Source organism: Ascaphus truei, chromosome 13 (assembly GCF_040206685.1).
Source record: "Ascaphus truei isolate aAscTru1 chromosome 13, aAscTru1.hap1, whole genome shotgun sequence".
Taxonomy (NCBI): domain Eukaryota; kingdom Metazoa; phylum Chordata; class Amphibia; order Anura; family Ascaphidae; genus Ascaphus; species Ascaphus truei.
The window spans coordinates 14,458,239-14,473,585 of NC_134495.1; the positions used below are offsets into that span (position 1 = coordinate 14,458,239).

At 45.5% G+C, this 15,347-nt stretch overlaps 1 protein-coding gene across 14 annotated transcripts in view; it reads right to left on the reverse strand.

Annotated features, from left to right (window-relative positions):
• EP400 (E1A binding protein p400) overlaps positions 1-15,347 on the reverse strand; it is a 70,369-nt gene that overhangs the window by 12,491 nt on the left and 42,531 nt on the right. For 12 of the 14 annotated variants that reach the window (XM_075568627.1, XM_075568625.1, XM_075568623.1 and 9 more), the window contains 19 exons: positions 15,152-15,319; positions 14,010-14,101; positions 13,544-13,833; positions 12,721-12,923; positions 12,312-12,481; positions 8,503-8,699; positions 8,265-8,376; positions 7,120-7,263; positions 6,428-6,583; positions 5,547-5,630; positions 5,215-5,346; positions 3,947-3,991; positions 3,690-3,843; positions 2,778-3,019; positions 2,483-2,656; positions 2,317-2,364; positions 1,421-1,557; positions 767-823; positions 283-361 (listed from right to left, as the gene is read on the reverse strand). In XM_075568627.1, the coding sequence (XP_075424742.1) occupies positions 283-361; positions 767-823; positions 1,421-1,557; positions 2,317-2,364; positions 2,483-2,656; positions 2,778-3,019; positions 3,690-3,843; positions 3,947-3,991; positions 5,215-5,346; positions 5,547-5,630; positions 6,428-6,583; positions 7,120-7,263; positions 8,265-8,376; positions 8,503-8,699; positions 12,312-12,481; positions 12,721-12,923; positions 13,544-13,833; positions 14,010-14,101; positions 15,152-15,319 (2,684 nt within the window). The remainder of the gene's footprint in view (positions 1-282; positions 362-766; positions 824-1,420; positions 1,558-2,316; positions 2,365-2,482; positions 2,657-2,777; positions 3,020-3,689; positions 3,844-3,946; positions 3,992-5,214; positions 5,347-5,546; positions 5,631-6,427; positions 6,584-7,119; positions 7,264-8,264; positions 8,377-8,502; positions 8,700-12,311; positions 12,482-12,720; positions 12,924-13,543; positions 13,834-14,009; positions 14,102-15,151; positions 15,320-15,347) is intronic. The other 2 variants (XM_075568622.1, XM_075568628.1) reach the window with 2 other exon arrangements.

Sequence of the window (15,347 nt, forward strand, 5' to 3'; positions counted from 1 at the left end):
GCTTCTTCCATTTTGATTGGCTGCATTACCCAGCAGCAGCCAGTCAGGAAGCGGTGTCAGGACCCTGGGGGAGGGCCAAGGAGAGGAGGAAATAGCGTGGAGTGGAGAGGGGTGTGGGTTTGTGTGTTTCTCGAGCGCGTCACACCTTTCACAATTGTATTCAGTACTTTTGGAGAAGCCACCTGGCAACCCTAGTGTCCGGAGACTGAAGGACAGAATCGTTGGCTGTTAAGAACAAGACTGTTACAATGGACACCCAGCAGGAATATATAAGCAGAATACCTTCTTTTCTTTGGCAATGCGCTCAGCACGGAGAGAAGCCACTTGGATAGGAGGCAGGGGCTTGTCGTAGTTAATTCCACTGGAGAAAAAAAACTCACATGAGACGTACAGTATAGCAATAAGCAATAATAGTAGTGAAAAATGTCTCTAACCCATTTCGCTGCCAGTTGCCTGCAACAAGCTACGGTCCCTTCTGGCAAGAAAGGTGTTAAAATGTATTTATATACAGTACGCGGTGCCAAAAATTCTGTAGAGCAACAGAAAAAAGGACAGAATCCCCCCCCCAATATATAATTACATATACGCAGTGTTAAGAGTAGTCTCACACCCACGTATGAGTAAAGTATAGAAGGAAATGCACCAGGTAATTTGTTCTGATAAGGGAACATTTGATTTATGTATATTGTATTGATGTCATCAAAATGCACAGTATACACAAAGTAAATAAGCCCTAGTGTGCTGTGCAACTTTCCCAGTGGATTACCTTTCAGCAAGCACAGAAGCATGCTTTGGATTCTTCTGAAAGGGATTCATCCCCAACCTGAAGGCAAGCAAAAGGGAGCCGTTAAAAATATTCAAAAATTGAATAAATGGGTGAGAGAGAGAAAAGACGTTCTAGTCCCTGTGAAAAGAGTCAAATTGCAGCTGATCAGAAATGTTCTTCTAAAATTCAAGTCGCATACATATCCTTAGTTACATGTTTGAAGGATAAACAAGCTGTACATGTTACTGGTATATATTTAGCAACACATACATTGGGCGCTATATATAGATATACATACATAATTCAATTTGTTTAGATTTTGTGCTGCGCTATTATTTTTATTATATTGTGCTGTCAATGTACACAGCACTGTGCAGAGCAGGATACAGGCATGTTTGCCACCTCTTCAAGACGATGGTTTATTGCCGGAGTGGCCAGCTCCGGTCCTCAAGGGCCACCAACCGGTCAGGTTATCAGGATATCCCAGCTTCAGCACAGGTGGTTCATAATGATTGAGCCACCTGTGCTGAAGCAGTGATATCCCTAATACCTGGCCTGTCGGTGGCCCTTGAGGACTGGAGATGGCCGCCCATGGTTTATTGTTCCCTGACATCCCTCTCTGGACAGACAGATATTCCTGGTGGGGATACTTACAGCGGTTTGATAGGTGGGCTTCTCTTTCCTGCAGTCATTTTCATTAGCTCAAAGCGACTGGTGTACAGCTGGGTGTGTGTTACACCCTCATCCTGGGCATGAATCTGACTGGTCCGGAGTGGGCGACTGTTTTTTGTCTAAAGAGGAAAGGTGACGTTACACGGTAGGAAGGAGAGAAAATGACACGGATAGGACATGTGGAGATAAAGTGACATGCCCAAGATTGTACAGAGCAGGTGAATTGGCTCAGTTTAGTCATACCCATCTATTCTGAGCATACACCTGAAACAATGTACTACACATCGCCTTAATAACACAGATTACCTAGGCAAAAGAATAGTAATTACAGATTACCATATTTAAACAGAATGTGCTGAAACACTCAGAACCGTTTTATCCCATGTTGATATAATTCAATTTAAAAAAATTAGGTGACGGTATATTTTTTTAAATCTGCACCAACATCTGAAAAATATTCATCTTTAATACAGTACCACTGACAAATGAAACTGCTGATCACACAGGCTGCAAATAACAGCCATCTTTATTATTGAGGGATAAACGGATAACAAATGTCACCATTCCCAGAATGCAACGTGCTTCCGAACGAAGGAAAGATTCTCTTAGAGCATGACAAAGCCTCTTATAATGTGGTGTAAAAAAACCTGACACAAAGGGGAACCCTGTGGTAGTGAAGAGGTTGATGTGGGATGTGGCAAAGCACAGGGACTGAAACAGCTCAGGACAAAATTAAACCACACGGAGGTTGGCAGCAGAATAATAATGATACGCATCGAGTCCAGACATGGATCTCAGTGACGCATATTGCTCTCTTTCCCCATACTCTCTCGTTTATTTTAACTGTGACCACAAACAGAATAAGAATGAAGACCCACCTTATAAATGCTCTTGGTCTTCTTCTTAGGGTTGGCTTCAAACATCAGCTAACAAACGAAGGGGAGATATTATAAACGGACGTACGTTACAACGGGTCTTTTTCATGTACATAGCATTTGTGTATCTAATCTGAAAGCAGCAGTGAGTGTGTTCTGATCCGCTCACCTTCCCTTCCTCTCTGGGAATGATGACGTTCTCATACCGGCTGCGGCACTGTTTGGACGAGCGGTAGATCCGGCTGCAGGAGTTCACCACGTCGCTCACCAGATCCCAGTTGGGGGTGTGTGCCGGTGACACGATGGTCAGGTTGAGTGGGAGCTCGAGGAGATGCTTCACTGCCTGGGTAAGTGGAAGAGGTGAGAACGTTGGCCCGAACTACTGTACTTTGCATCCCCCCCAACGCGCTGCGGAGCCCTCCACCACTGAACAAGGTTACACCGCAAACCCATGAACTCCTCACCTGCAGCAGGGCCCAGTCTTCACTGATCAGCCACTCCGGGTTGTCCGGTCCGGTCTCGGTTGCTGGTTTGACCAGGGTTGGCAGAGGTTTGGCAAACTGGGTTTGCTGCTTCAGTAGGATGTTCTTCTTCTGTTCCTTCCCTTCTCTTCGGACCTTCAACATGCCCGGCGTGGCTCTGTCAAAGAGTGAGCGTGGCGGCACCACGGACTCCCCGTGACGCAGCTTCTTCTTCCGACCTGCAGCTAAAAACATTCATGCAGTCTTCAGTCAGGCTTTTATCTTTGCAGCGGGAAACAAAACGCAAAAAAACACAGGCGCGTTAGTGCCGTGAGCTGGAAATGAAGCTGCTTGCACCGGCTCCCACTACGGATACAGTTATACGGTTGGTTTAACCCCTGCACTGCCAGAGGGGTCAGCAACGCATTTGCAAAAGGGTCAAATGTTATTTGAAACAGTTGGCAGCATTGAAGTTATATCACTGGGAAGTGTGCGCGCTCACAAACAGCGCTCAGGGTATTCTGGCCTAGTGTTCAGAGCACTTGACTTCTCTGCCTGCCCCTTATCACTGACCAAAGAACAGAGGAGAAGTTAGAAACACAGAAGAGTGAAAACACAACGGAGGCGGTGAACGCATAGGGGGTTAACCATTAAGCTGAGATAGTGCCGATCGGGGCGTATTGACTTCATTGACCGTTTCTGTGCAATGGTACCCTGATCGCCGCTATAACAGTTTAATGAATACCCACAAAGTTCGAAACGGAAATGAAAGCACCAGCAAAAAGCGCTGTTTCGCAAACGTTTCTTAAGTTTCAACACGAGCAAATAATTTCCCATAACGGTGATCAAACAGAATCAATTTGGACGGAGTTATCTTTGCAGTTGACTTCATAAGCAAGTTCCCATCTCGCTCACCGGCGGGATCTGTCTTGTGTCGCTTGCGTTCCTTCCTCACATAGACCGGGGGCAGTTTAGACTCCAGGATGGGGTTGGTATCGTACATCAGACACATCACAGAGTCAATGTAAATGTCGTTCTCGTCTTGTGGGGGAGTGGGCGGGGTCCAGATCTGCGTATAGAAGGAGAGTGATTTGAGTGGCGCTCTTGCCACTGAGCTTGAGCTAATCCCACAAACCCGGATCCGAAAAACAAATTCAACTGCTGGCACTTACTGGCATTATTTCCGTCGGTCCATCCGGACTGTCGTAGATAAACTCCTAAGAAAATAAAAGAAGGCGTTTTGTTTCACCGTCTGTAATATGTCTGGTGGCAAGGGATGGTGATGTGCGAGTTCATGAGAAGCCCTTATTTATTCTTTATACAGAACTCACATAGCAAACAGTGCCGTGCCAGGCAGAACAGTACAAACAAAACCTACAGGATCTTACAACCTAAAGGTGTCAGTTGACGCACTGAATAACAATGCGACTTGCACAGAATCAACATGCAACAGATCGGGGGCTTGATGAAAACCATATTATTATTAAGATGATAAAATGATGTTTATTATTATTGTGGTCTCTTTTTCCAAAACCAGCATTTTAGTGCTTTCATTAACTCTTCGTTAGTTTGTTGTATTATGTATATCTTTATTTATACTGTGTCATCTGTGTACAGATCGTCACAGCAGTAATACACGTGACATAATAATACAACACATAATGGGAATAAGCGCTTGAGACATAAAAGTAACATTAGGGAAAAGGAGTCCCTGCCCTGAAAAGCTTACAATCTAAGTGATAAGTAGGAAGAACGTGGAGACAGTAAGAGGGTGTTCTGGTAAGTGTGTCTGCAAGGGGCCACGGTTGATGTATGAGGTGTATAGTATCAGCCACGGTGCTACTCATATGCTTCGTTACAGAGGTGTGTTTTAAGGTGGGTCTTAAAGGTGGATAGAGAGGGTGCTAGTCGGGTATTGATGGGAAGGGCATTCCTGAGGTGTGAGGCAGCGAGTGAGAGAGTGTTTAGGCAGGAGAGGGCTTTAGATACAAAGGGGGTAGACAGAAGACATCCTCGAGCAAAACGCAAGAGTCGGGATGGTGATAACGAGAAATTAGGGCTGAGATTGGGTTCAAAAGTAAATGTGTGTGTCATCAGCATAGAGGTGATATTTGAACCCAAGAGGTGTGATAAGCTCACTGTGGGCACTATATAAAGAAAGATACTGTATAAATATTTCTTCACTTCTATAAGAGGAGTGGTGAGTGCTTACATAATACATGTTCTGCGGTGCCTGCAGATATTTGAGCAGTAAAGTGGCTGGCTTCAGCACTTTCTGGTTCTGTGCATAAACTATAGGAGAGCAAATTATATTTTCCCCTTGATCTGCCAACCCAGAGAATGAGTTTTCTCTGCATCCCAGCTCCTGACACGGGTCAGCAGCTCAGAGTTGTAATCCTCGCTGTGAAATAGCCCATGTAGGGAGACCTGGGCTAGTTACCTTGTTATAGGCATCCTCTCTTGTGTAGGTTAAAAGCTCTTCTTCCCCTTCCTCCCAAACCATCCTTTCTTCCCATTCCTTTTCCTCTTTCAGTTGGCGCGTCTCCCATTCTTTCTTTGTCGTTTTCCACTGCTGCGAGGTCGGGAAGAACGACGACATGTGAGAGACGGTAGGAAACCGCGCTGCATTCCCTGCTACTTGGAAGTGCCTGGCGCAGGTCTAACAGATACGGATATTAACGCCTTTGCAATGCATGGCCGGCACATCTGGCAGCGCAGGAGTTAACCGCTCTTTCTATTCCTCCACGTATAAAGAAGACCACACATTCCTACCTCTACGATCTCCATTTTCTCTTCAGTGCTGGATGTGTAGAATTCCTCCAGGTAGTTCAAAGCATACTTCTCAATGGGCGTAAGCTGAATAGAAAACAGTGGGTGAGTGAGCATTGGAATCTAATAATAATAATAGTTTGTTCTTGTATAGCGCTGCTAGTTTTTACGTAGCGCTTTACAGAGACATTTTGCAGACTCAGTCCCGTGGAGCTTACAATTTATGTTTTTGGTGCCTGAGGCATAGGGAGATAAAGTGACTTGCATAAAGTCACAAGGAGCCGACACCAGGAATTGAACCAGGTTCCCCTGCTTCAAACTCAGTGCGAGAGTTAGTGTCTTTACTCACTGAGCCACTCCTTCAGCCCATTAATCTGCACATTAAAGCCAGGCAGATGATTGTAGTAAATCCCTTCAGTATACCATAGTGGCCAGATGAAAGGAAACCACCACTATTTATAAACTATGCTTCTTTATAACATGCCTTAAAAGAAAATGTCTGAAATAAAGCTTGGGGCCACAGTGCACTGATTTACAGTAACTGTGAGACACATACAAACACACACGCGCACACACGCACGCGCACACACATAACCACCGCAGGGCTTACTATGGGGTCCATCTAATTAATGCAGATGCGGAGCATTTTCACAGCTATTCTACAGCATAATAAGACACTGATCTGCCAACCACCTCCATCTTTCACCTTCCGTGATTTATTTGGGGTTCACCTTGCTGTAATTTACTAGTGCTGCCTTTACCTGGAAATGTAATGCTAGCCCAAGGGGTGGCAAGGCACAATATGGACGGGTTCTTTGAAGGCTTATGATTGAGGCACAGGATACAGCTATATATTACTGTTCGCTGTATAAAGGAGTTGTCACCTGCTTCACCACTGCAGCCAGTTGCTTTAATTCAGAAGGTTCCTCATTGTAATAACAGCCGTCTGATGTCACAGCCTTTTTGCTATGTCCTCCTCTTGCCTCTGGAGTCCGGGCTTCTGTATCAGCTTCCCCTCCGTTCTCAATGCTGTTTAGAGCCTTCACACAAAGATGTTCAATATTCTTAATGATGTAACTTAACACATCATCTAGCTCAAGAATAACTGAAGGTGTTGAAAAGCAATGAATACGAAATATGAAAATAGCGGAATACCTTGTTTTACTGCAACAAATAAGGTCTTAACAGGTGGATAACTAGGGCAGGAGTGCGCAAACTTTTTGTGTCGCGCACGCCCTCCCCCTGCTCTCTTTACTGCTCTCCGGATTCTCCTCCTCTGCGATGTCGCGGTGCCATTTGACGTCCGCCACGTTGTCATGGCAAAGCGCCGTCGTGATCAGAAATGCCGGAGGAGAAGCCGGATAGAAGGTAAGAGGCAGTTGCAGAGGCCCCGCGCTCTCTCCCGGCAACCAATTTAAATGCTGTGGGAAAGCGCGCGGGGCCTCTGTAAGCGCGGGGTTCGGTTCGGCGTACCCCATAGAAAAAATTTGCGCACACCCCTCAACCAGGGGATTAAAATACCGTACTGTAGATGGAAATCGGACAGAATCGTTTTCCCTTGGCTCCTATTTCTTACCTCTATAAATGGCTTCGCAAACTTCGGAGCTATTGTCTCTGCTGGAGATGGTTCTTGAGAAAGCATTACGAATTCCTCAGCTTTCACCCCAAATCCAGGGTCTTCGAGCGGAGAATAAAGTTCAAACAGCTCGTGAATAGTTTGCTAGCGAGGGGAAAAAAAGACAAGCCGATTTGTGTGCGGATTTCTAAACAAAGTTGAAAAAGAGACCGCTGAGTCTCCTCCAGAGCTCAAACCACTATTGCCAAACCTATACTCATATGGTAATCAATGAACCTTCAATGATAAAATGAATGTCCAATTAGTCCCAGTAATGTGGACCTGCCAAATGATAATTCAATGTATCTTGATGGTGATCACAGGTAGCACTGTGTCCCTAAATCACAAGTGAACGGCAGCAAGGTATAATTTTCCCATATACTGTATTGACAGCACAATGGCATTGGTAAGGATAGTTGTAGTACTCACAGTCTGACTATTCAAGACTCCTCTATAGCATGCGTCTCCACTGATGATGAATAGGAAAACAGTTCCTGTTAATCCACGTGGATGAGGGAACCGGAAGAGCACAGCTCTTGCTCTGTGCGCTGTGCGCTGGCTCTGTGCGCGTGCTCTTGCTCTGTGCTCTTCCGGTTCCCTCATCCACGTGGATTAACAGGAACTGTTTTCCGATTTCTGAACAAACTCTGACTTCTTGCAATGGGTTACAGGTTACTCTGGCAGGGATGGGATTAACATGCAATATTTATAGGCTATACAGCTCAACCCCGTTATAACACAATCCGTTACAACGCGAATCCGCTTATAACGCGATGCAAGCGCGGCTCCCAATTTTCATATTTATGAATATTTTTAGACGATTATTGGTATCGTAAATATTATATTGTACAATGCGTACAACTGTACATTATTCCTACCGCGATCCGCTTATAACGCGATCTCGATTCTTTGGACCCCCAAGCACAGCGTTATAAGGGGGCTGAGCTGTATATGTTATAAGGTTCTTCTTAAAGTATGAGTTTCTTAGTGATGACTTTTAACCGGTTTTCTGCAGAGTTTGCCTGTCTGAAATAGGATGAGGGAATCGGGGGGGTCAGGTTCTAAAGAGCATCATTGATCATTTCACTGCATTCAGCAGATGGTACCTGGGTTAGGAAAGCCATGGAAAAGTCATTCCCCTGGGCTGCTACCTCTCTGATCAAATCCTTTGTGCCATTTTTCAACAGCTTCTCTTCAACTGAATTTCCACTTACGAGCCTGGAAATACATAGAATAGAATGTAACTTTCCTACGTTCAATTAAGGCGCTTTTCCAGCTCGCGTAATGTGTCCCCCTCTGGCAGCAAACTTGCATCACGAACAGTACTTGTCCAGCCGGTGTTACCTGTATATATGGATGTCCTTAGTCCTTCCGATGCGATTGCACCAAGCCTGAGCTCTGGCGTCCATTACGGGGTTTAAATCACTGTCGTAGAATATCACGGTGTCGGCTTCCACATAAGGAACCCCCAGAGAGTGGCTGTGGGTGGACAGGAGAACGCAGAAGATTCGAGGGTCTCGGTTGAAGCTCTTCATCAGGTCCTGTATGAATGAGGCATCAGAAGGTCACATGTGCTGAGTATGTACCATGAATGTCTCTGTGGATTAGATGGCTTTGCATGGTGAAGCCAATCGCTCACGGACAGACTTCCAATGCATTGCAGGCCACTACGGCCCAGATACAAACAAACGGCGTTAAGTGGGGGAACATCACGTGACGTTACGTAAAACACGATCGGACGTTACGTTCCCGGAGTTAACATGGTTTCCACAAAGCTCGTTATATGTAAAAACAACGTCCGATATACTAGAATAGACAATGTCACATTATTGTAGCCCAACGTTGCGGTATCTTCCAATCATGTGGCGTTATTTCCGTTCCACAAAGGACAAGAACATCATGTTTTTGACCTGGAAATCATGTAATATTCCGCGTTTTTGTTTAAACAAATGGTGCCACGAGTTAGCGACGTGCGGTTTGGTGTGTAACCACGCAAAATCCCTGTTTGAGTATCTGGATATGAGTAACGTCAAGCTATGTAAAGTTACGTTCCCATCGCTAACCTCAACAGACTTAAGTGGACAGGTGATGTTAGGATACAGCTTCATTTGCATATAACTTGCATCTTATTACTCTCTTTTTGGTCAAAAACATGACTTAACATGAAGTTGTTGTCCTTTGTGGACCGTGTTACTATTCATGTGACATTAATTTAGGTTAGCTTCGTGCATCTAGCCGTAACAGCTGCAAATTGGGTAAACCAGTGGTTCTCAACTCCAGTCCTCGGGACCCCCCCAACAGGTCTGGTTTTCAGGATATCCCAGCTTCAGCGCAGGTGTCTCAGTCGAAGACCACATGTGCTGAAGCAGGGCTATCCTTAAAACCTGACCTGTTGGGGGGTCCCGAGGACTGGAGTTGAGAACCCCTGGGCTAAACAATGAATGTTTCCTCTCTTTTTATGTATGTCTTGGGCACAGAAAATGAAGATGACAAAATTATATATTACAGTTAGACCCGTTTAAAGTAAGAAACAGCCGAGGTCCTAAAGCTCCTAAATAGGTGGAGGGGTTAAAACACTTAGGGGTACATTGTTTCAGGATTGAGGTGCCTGGTAGGAAAAGGAAGAGCGAACGGATTAGTTATTGAACCTTGGCACCATAAGCAGGTTTCTGGAAGCAGATCTTAGGTAAAACGTGCTGTGGTACAGTACGGGCAAGAACACCGCTCAGATATTTGGTACAGTACGAATAAGAACACTGCTCAGATATTTGGTACAGTACGAGTAAGAACACCGCTCAGATATTTGGTACAGTACGGGCAAGAACACCGCTCAGATATTTGGTACAGTACGGGCAAGAACACCGCTCAGATATTTGGTACAGTATGGGCAAGAACACCGCTCAGATATTTGGTACAGTACGGGCAAGAACACTGCTCAGATATTTGGTACAGTACGGGCAAGAACACCGCTCAGATATTTGGTACAGTACGGGCAAGAACACCGCTCAGATATTTGGTACAGTACGGGCAAGAACACTGCTCAGATATTTGGTACAGTACGGGCAAGAACACCGCTCAGATATTTGGTACAGTACGGGCAAGAACACCGCTCAGATATTTGGTACAGTATGGGCAAGAACACCGCTCAGATATTTGGTACAGTACGGGCAAGAACACCGCTCAGATATTTGGTACAGTACGGGCAAGAACACTGCTCAGATATTTGGTACAGTACGGGCAAGAACACCGCTCAGATATTTGGTACAGTACGGGCAAGAACACCGCTCAGATATTTGGTACAGTACGGGCAAGAACACCGCTCAGATATTTGGTACAGTACGGGCAAGAACACCGCTCAGATATTTGGTACAGTACGGGCAAGAACACTGCTCAGATATTTGGTACAGTACGGGCAAGAACACCGCTCAGATATTTGGTACAGTACGGGTAAGAACACCGCTCAGATATTTGGTACAGTACGGGCAAGAACACTGCTCAGATATTTGGTACAGTACGGGCAAGAACACCGCTCAGATATTTGGTACAGTACGGGCAAGAACACTGCTCAGATATTTGGTACAGTACGGGCAAGAACACCACTCAGATATTTGGTACAGTACGGGCAAGAACACCGCTCAGATATTTGGTACAGTACGGGCAAGAACACCGCTCAGATATTTGGTACAGTACGGGCAAGAACACCGCTCAGATATTTGGTACAGTACGGGCAAGAACACCGCTCAGATATTTGGTACAGTACGGGCAAGAACACCGCTCAGATATTTGGTACAGTACGGGCAAGAACACCGCTCAGATATTTGGTACAGTACGGGCAAGAACACCGCTCAGATATTTGGTACAGTACGGGCAAGAACACCGCTCAGATATTTGGTACAGTACGGGCAAGAACACCGCTCAGATATTTGGTACAGTACGGGCAAGAACACCGCTCAGATATTTGGTACAGTACGGGCAAGAACACTGCTCAGATATTTGGTACAGTACGGGCAAGAACACTGCTCAGATATTTGGTACAGTACGGGCAAGAACACCGCTCAGATATTTGGTACAGTACGGGTAAGAACACCGCTCAGATATTTGGTACAGTACGGGTAAGAACACCGCTCAGATATTTGGTACAGTACGGGCAAGAACACTGCTCAGATATTTGGTACAGTACGGGCAAGAACACCGCTCAGATATTTGGTACAGTACGGGCAAGAACACCGCTCAGATATTTGGTACAGTACGGGCAAGAACCCTGCTCAGATATTTGGTACAGTACGGGCAAGAACACCGCTCAGATATTTGGTACAGTACGGGCAAGAACACCGCTCAGATATTTGGTACAGTACGGGCAAGAACACCGCTCAGATATTTGGTACAGTATGGGCAAGAACACCGCTCAGATATTTGGTACAGTACGGGCAAGAACACCGCTCAGATATTTGGTACAGTACGGGCAAGAACACCGCTCAGATATTTGGTACAGTACAGGCAAGAACACCGCTCAGATATTAGGGTAATTTGGTCAGAAAGTATAAGAAGGTCACACAGGATGATGTACTTTAGGTCTGCACTCCAGGGACAGCCAACCTAGACCTGTTAACATACAGTATTGCAATGATGGGTATTCTAGTTAAATAATGAGACAAAACAGCATATTCGGTTCTATAGAATATCACATTTGATGAGATTAATGTGGGATTACGTACCATACTATATATGTCCCCATAATTAATCATTGGATTGAGCAGCACAGTTTAAATAGTAAAAGTGAAACAATATTACATTTCTTTAAATTATTTTCTTCTTCCAAAAGTTTATCTATACTTGACCTTTTTTACATTATTTGTATACTTCTAGATACCAGTCAGTTCTACCAATGGTTTCAAATATATACATAAACAGAAAGGCAAGTTGTGCCTCAGTGTGATACAAGTCCCTCTCCTGTTTTAGCGGTGGCACTGTGTGTGTAAAGTGCCTCTGGGCGGCACCCAGGCCAGCTGCTTGGTGCTGATGCTCGATTTGGAACGGCCCCATTTAGAGACAGCCTTGGCCCACCTCCCAGCTCGCACTTTAATTTCCCTCTCTCTTCTGTACCTATATTACCAAAGCCGGAGCTGGGGATGAGCTGAATACATAATACATACGTGGCACTGCTCGTAATTAGCGAATTCGTCGATCCTCAGGAAGGTCAGGGAGTGGAGATCCAGGAAGAGATCCAATATGTCCAACATGAGCAGCATCTGGGAGAAGATGAGAACCCTCCGTCCCTCGGACCTCAGCTTCCGGAGGAGGATGACCAGAGCCTCCAGCTTTCCTGTGCGGGATAGTAAGAGGCATTGTCATTGACAAACAACAGTGTCTTCAGTGGCTGCACCTGTGGCATGGGACACTACCCTGGTCCTCCCACATCAGGACCCAACAAGTACATTTTGTTGGTTGAACAGAAATACACGTACAGTACAATTAGTAGGAATGTAGCATAGAGGCTTTACCAGTTCAATATTCTCAGGCCCTTTAAATATAGCCCCTCTCCCTATAGCCACGTCCACGTACCCGAGTCACACTGGATGAGCCGCAGGTCAGGGAACTGCACGCAGTGAGGGGAGGTTTTCTCCCGCAGGTGCTGTAGATAAGGAGCTGCCTGCTCCCTCAGGCCGTGACACAGGATCTTTATGCCGTGGGTGTAGGAAGGAGGAGGATGTGCCACGGACAGAGCAGGGGGAGCGGCAACCACAGCTGGTACCACACACAACGCTCTGTATAATGTACAGAGAGAGACGCTGATAGTCAAGCAGTCAACACTTCTAACAGATCGCTCCTCAGCAACCAAAGGTATGTTGCATGCAGACATCCCATTACACCTACAGCTATACTCCTGGAACTTCCTTTCATTCCCTTTACCCATCTTGTTCACACAATACACTGTGAAATCTTTCTGCATTATCGCTTTTCAGTGCGAGTTCAAATAATATCAGCAAGCCTTTCTTTTTGACTGTAAGTGCAAACACTTGTAGTCAACTCACTGTAATACTGTTAGTGCGTAGTGCTTAAACTCATTCATTTGAAATAAACAAGCTAATATAAAATAAACGAGTGTTTGAGTTTATGCAGAGTCCTCCATGCACGTAATTAAAGCACCAATATACAACCACTAACTTTTATCCCATCGCAGTAACCTTTTTACGTTTCATTCGGTGAATTCAAACTGAAGGGAACTACATTTGTTCCCTCCTGATGTTGGGAAAAGGGGCAATGAGAATGGTGTGGGTTGCCTTGCTAAGCGCTTCACTGCACCACATTGCAAGGCATTTCAGAGCCTGCAGGTAGAAAAGGGGTTAAAAAAATTCCCCTGTAGTCCCCCGATATAAGCAAACACCTCTTAGCGAGAGGCTCCAGGGCAGCTTTCTGCCGGTCGGGGGACAGGATGAGGTGTCGCAGGGGGTCACTCGAGCCCTCGGGGGAGCGGGAGGAGAGGAGACAGGTCATCGAGCCGGTCCAGCCCCAGTGTGTGTGAGAGATGGGAGGCCGAGCTTCAGCAGAGCCCAGAGAGCAGACGGATAACAAGTCTGCTCCATACAGCGGGGCCCGCCCACAGCGCCGCTCATTACAGGAGAAAAGCCGGTCCAGGCGCTCCCTCATCACACGCTGCTTTTCTTCTGCTAACTCCTGTACAAACGGCACACATATTGCATCACAGATTTACAATACTTAAAGGAGAACAGTTTTAAAAAACAGAAAAATAGCTTCCCAACTTCTGGGACCACAATGAACACGCAGCACTGAGGTTACAAACAGGCGTTGGCAGTCACAAGATCAACATCGGAAGATTCGATATTAAATACCTGGGCCAGGTTAGCAGAACCGGGTGAGGACTTCAACACAGCGGCTGGGTCTCCAAATCCGGAATTGGGCATTATGTTTCTGCCTTGAATTCCTGCGCAAAGTGTAACCCACAAGGTAATGTTACAGGAAAATTATGCGCTGTCACTGTGCGGGGCTATTACAGCATTATCAGTAGTCATATATTTTCTTCACGTCCCAGTTACGGCAGGTTGCAATGCCGTATTACAAGATTTTATATTGATTTAAGTTCTTTCTACGGTTACTCCATGAAACTACGTGTACAAAAATGGCATTGGAAGAATTGCCTTGAGTGTGAGAGATTCCAGACTATACTTTATTAAATAGGATGAGAAGAACAGAAAGCGCACACTTCTTGGTGCAATAACGTTTTTACTAGATTAATGAGACAAACAAACAAATAGTGGTAATACACTCGCAAACATCCGAATAAAATAAGCAATTAGCCATAGTTCACAGATCCGCGCTGGAGATATGCAGAGTTGTTCTCACGGGGGGATACTGCGCCTGTTGCTGCAGCGCGTCCGTTGCTTGCTTCCGCCTTTCCGGTAATGGGAGGTTCCTGCTGTCTCTCGTGACGCTTATTTTATTCGGATGTTTGCGAGTGTATTACCACTATTTGAATGTTTGTCTCATTAATCTAGTAAAAACGTTATTGCACCAAGAAGTGTGCGCTTTCTGTTCTTCTCATCCTATTTAGTTATCATTGAAATGCTGGGTTAGCACTTCCAACTGAGGGAGCTTTGTTTTTTGGACTGTTTCTGGCAACAGATTGGACTCTAAGGTTGTATTTAACCCCTTAGGGGCCAACTCAAGGACATTTATATATTCATATTTGCTTGTTGTTAAGCGCCTGTAGCTGAACTGTATGTATTGTGACTATTTAACACACTTATTCACGTAGTTTTGAGTTCTCCAGCTTAGATACATTTTTATACTTTATTAAAGTCTGCGGCTGGGTGTGGTAGTGTATACACAGAACATTACAACGTGCAGGAGCCCATGCCCTGAACAGTCAGTGTGCTACTTTCTGTGTGCGGTGCTTTTCCTTTCTGATTACGACAGTACGGACATTAACACACTTTGTGACATCTCTACTGTGCTCTTGAAGATTATTTCCTACCTGTCTGGGGGGCTGCAGCAGCATTAGACATGCTCACTGGGTGCTGGTTTCCCAAGGCATTCATTGCATTTTCGATAGGACCCCCCTGAGACCCTGTCTGCATGGCCACTGGTCCTGGAGGCCGCAGGTACTGCTGTCCCGGAGCCGAAACAATCTGAAGAACGCTCCCTGTATTCGTGGCATCAACAGAGATTCA